Raw genomic sequence first — 4,079 nt, 5'->3', positions numbered from 1 at the left:
TTTTCAAAATTCAATAGAATTCAAGTTAGATTAGAGTTATTTTCCAATACTTACTAATTCGTAGGATGAAGAACGAAACCAATTCTTAAATAATAAATGTATTAATCAAGAGTAGAAGAATAAATCATTATTAATCCATCAAAGTAAACAGAATTCCTAATCTTAACAATAGAGGTTTAGTTACTCATGGTGTGTAAAAAATTCTAACAGAGAAAAGTGTAAAAATACGGAATTAAAAATTAGAAAAAGAGAAATTTTCACGTGGACAAATCTTTATCCTATTTATAGTCCTAATTAAAATTGATTTAAAACTTAAATAAAACCCTAATAAATTTTTTCTAATAGTTATTTGATTTAAAATCAAATCTTTAAGCCTTCTGCTGATTCCATGCAAACGTGTGGTCCCATTGTTGTTCACACTATCGGTGCTAAATGCCAGTAATTGGGTGTTTAGCGTCAGTCGTCCAACGAACCTTACACGCACAATATGGTCCTTGGCGCTAAATGCCGGTGAATGGGGCACTTTCATAATTTAGTATAGTACACATAACGAGTCATTTTACAGGATAACACTTATTTGAATTTAATATTAAAAAAAATTAAAAACGTTTAGATGCCTAATTTTATTTAGCTACAAGAGCAATAAAATAAAAAAATAAAAGAAAAAAAATTAATCAAACTTGTAAAATTAACTTTTTAATTAGGACACCTTATCTCATAATCTCATGAATACTTTTTCTGCTAAATGTGAAATTATTTTTTTGCATGCATTAAAATTAAGCCTTAAGTTAACCGAAAAAATAGAAAACTCAAGGTAAAGTAGCTGAGCTAAAAAAGCAGAGGGGAGTAAACAAAACAATGGCGGTGGCGGCAGCGGCAGCAACTACCCTTTCAGCTCTCTCTATTTCCACCGTTAGCGCGGGATTTTCATTCCATCCAAAACCCATTCATTCAAAAACCAACTCCTTAGCCACCCGAAGGGGCGCCGTTTTACTCTCCTTCCTTGCTCACACCTCCTTCCTCTCTTTAACTCCAGCCTCCGCCATTGAATTCGGCATCTGTATGTATGCATTAATTATTATGCAACTACTCTTCGAAGCTTGAAAAACCCTAATTCCTTATCCTCTGTGCACAGCAGGACCTAAGGATTGGCTCAAAGACCAAAAGAAGAAGGCCTACAAGTTCCTATTAGCCCCCGTCGACGCCTCGCGCGAATCCCTTCGTTCTGCATATCTCTTGCTCAGTGCGTATAGTTCTCTCTCTAACTACGTTCCTCCGCACATTTCTTTTTATGCAGATTTTGTTCGGTTATTTTTCTTTTCTTTTCTTTTCTTTTCTTTTATTGTTTTTCAGTGGAGCCCGAAGCTGTGTATTCCGAAGAGGATTTGCAGAAATTTCAGGAACTCTTCAGATCCGCCGCTAGGGATTGCGTTCCGCAGGAGAGGAATTCCTTTGTCAACTTCCAAGCCAACACCGGTGTAGAGGTTCGTTCCTCCTCTTACTGTATCGCAATACATAATTTGGACGTTTTTGAAAGTGACGAGCAGCAATTTGATTGAGAAAATAGTTAAAGGAAAATAATGCTCCTAAACTGTAGATGGTTATTGAGTATCAAATGCTTTGAAGTGGTAAAACTGTAGATTCATCCTTATCTGAAGTTGGATATTTTATATTTCGGGTGATTGTATGGTATCAATTATCAAATGATACCGATAAGTTACGTGTTTAACACGATTCATTTATGGTGATGTCATTTTGTTTGGTTAGGGTGGATGCTTTGTTAATTGTTCCTATCAATTTCGTTTTTCCCAAAAGGCACTGATACCTCAAGGGCAAAGGAACTTTAAAACAGTTACAGAATTCAACTTCACTGTCTTTTTCATGCACAGGTGTGCACGTTTCGGTTGATCGTGAAGAATGCAGCCTCTTTGCTTGGAAATAAGGATCCTGTAAAGTTGAAAGCTGAAGACTTGCTAGATAATCTTATAAGGTATCCCTTTTATAATATCCAGGCATTGTGATGTTTCTGTGCCAGCTAGTGTTCCTCGAATACTTTTCTTTACATATATTGATACTAAAACATTTGAGAAGCTTCTGCTTTTATTATTTCTTTTTTTTGGAAAGGAACAACTTGAAGTGCAGTGTAGTGGCAACATGGCTTCTTTGTTATAAAAGTTTATCCGGCACATGTTGTTTTGCATTATCTGATTCTTTTGTGGATGACATTTTATTCCCAGCATTTAGCTTCTATTTATTTCTCTCTCAGAAACTCTTAACGAGGTCCTTGTTCTCTTTCCAACTTCATTATTTTTATCAATACAATGCAGGTCAAATATTATTATATTTTTGGTTTAGAGGGATGTCATAGTTTCGTAGGAATTAGTATTTACAGATATGAGTAAGCTATTTTAAATGGTTTTGCGGTAATTTTTGTAGAACTGTATCCCTGTTAGAAATTTGCAATTTAAATTAAAACATTGTTCACTATTTCTTACTTTTACCAAACTATTTTCAGCTGGCCCATATAAGTGGTTGCCATGTGACAATGGATTTAAGATTCCCATTCCAGTTAGAATATTATGAACTATGAAGGGATTTTCCTTGTCTTGTGGACTTGTAAACTTCAGAGCATCTATTCTACCTTGTAGACACTTTAGGTTGTCCTCTAAAACAATACCTAGTTTTTCATTCTTCCATTTTCTTACACGCTATCTTCTACCAGTATAATAGTTAATGCATTATCTGCCTCTTCCCCCTTCCCTTTTTTTCTCTTCTTCTTTTTCTTATGTCTTTACTTTCCCTTTTCTTCGTTTGACCCAAAATGCAAGCTGATTATTTAATTGTTAACATCCGATGATACATGCATTTTTCCTTTATTGCTTCATATTATGCAGATCTTTCACCTCTGTCACTGGGCTGGCAAGCAAAGCTAATATTCAACTCTCATCAGATAGGTTTGCCTTTAATAATATGTCATCATCATGGAGAAGACATATTTTCCCCCCTTTTTGTGTTTTAAATAAAATAATAACAATAGCTGAGGTTCTGTAGCAGCTAATGGACTTGTAACTTTAGTGTCTCTAAAAATCAGGGGTCTGGTAAATCGTGTTCGAAAAATGTTAAATAAAAGCAATAGTCAAGCTGTTAGAATTGTCAGCAGATCGAATTCATTAGCGGACCTTTCTCAAGATTTATTGTTCTATTTTTAACAAAATAGATCAGATACATTTGCACTTTGGATTGAATGGGTACTTCATCTACAGTTTTGGTGTCTCGTTTTTCATAATGATGATGATTATATGTTCGTTATGTCCTTGAACTGACTGATCACCATTTTTTTAACTCTTATTGTTACAGAAGAAAGATAGCTGACGCTGTATCGGAAACCATATCTTCTCTTGACAAATTTGAGCAGGGGATCAGGGATTGCCTTGAAATCTAACTTTAAAAGGCTGCCTATATCTTTTGAATCCAAAGTTTTGTTATGTCTTTTCCTTGATTTTTCTGTTTTGATTAGGAGGATTTCTTCTCCACCCTTCTCTCTGTAATCTTTTGTTCAACTTAATGAATTTCTGATTGTATAAAAAATGTTATCTACTTTCTTCGATTTCGAAAAAAAAAACAGCGAGTTGCTTTACTTAACAGTCATTAATTGTTGTTCATTAGTTGCAACAATTAATGAATGCTAAATAAGATAAGTTTTGGTTGTTTTTGACTAATTTTTTTTGTTACCAAATATTTTTGTATTTAAATTAATATCAATGCTACTGTGATAACGAGGAAGGTTGGCACTATTTATACTTAATAAGAAAAGTATATAGAACTAAGAGGTTACCAGTCAAAAACTAAACAAAATTACATTAATTTATATTAATAATTAATTTTAAATTTTTTAAATTCAAAATTTAAAAAATTTAAGATTGATTAAGTAAACTTAATTAAAACCTATAAAAATCTTTCTCTTCTCTTTCTTATTAATTTACTCACCTCTAACAATCGCATACACAGACCTCTCTCTCTCTCACCGTCAAGCCCTCTTCGCCTTTCCACCGCGACCCATTCCTCTTCTATCACTGACA

At 33.8% G+C, this 4,079-nt stretch overlaps 1 protein-coding gene across 3 annotated transcripts; it reads left to right on the top strand.

The window, feature by feature from the left end:
• Positions 1-505: 505 nt before the first annotated feature.
• LOC112705543 (uncharacterized) lies at positions 506-3,719 on the top strand. 3 transcript variants are annotated; one of them, XM_025756381.2, is made up of 6 exons: positions 506-1,060; positions 1,136-1,243; positions 1,354-1,484; positions 1,890-1,990; positions 2,895-2,954; positions 3,358-3,719. In XM_025756381.2, the coding sequence occupies exons 1-6, from the start codon at positions 859-861 to the stop codon at positions 3,440-3,442; spliced, it is 687 nt and encodes a 228-aa protein (XP_025612166.1). In that variant the 5' UTR covers positions 506-858; the 3' UTR covers positions 3,443-3,719. The 3 variants fall into 3 exon arrangements, with proteins under 3 accessions (XP_025612166.1, XP_025612167.1, XP_072056415.1); XM_025756382.3 differs by lacking the exon at positions 2,895-2,954; XM_072200314.1 differs by lacking the exon at positions 3,358-3,719 and having other exon boundaries at positions 2,895-3,279.
• The last annotated feature ends 360 nt before the right edge of the window (positions 3,720-4,079 follow it).

Source organism: Arachis hypogaea, chromosome 8 (assembly GCF_003086295.3).
Source record: "Arachis hypogaea cultivar Tifrunner chromosome 8, arahy.Tifrunner.gnm2.J5K5, whole genome shotgun sequence".
NCBI lineage: Eukaryota > Viridiplantae > Streptophyta > Magnoliopsida > Fabales > Fabaceae > Arachis > Arachis hypogaea.
The sequence above is the reverse complement of the archived record's forward strand: the minus strand, read 5'-3'. Positions and strand labels throughout refer to the sequence as shown.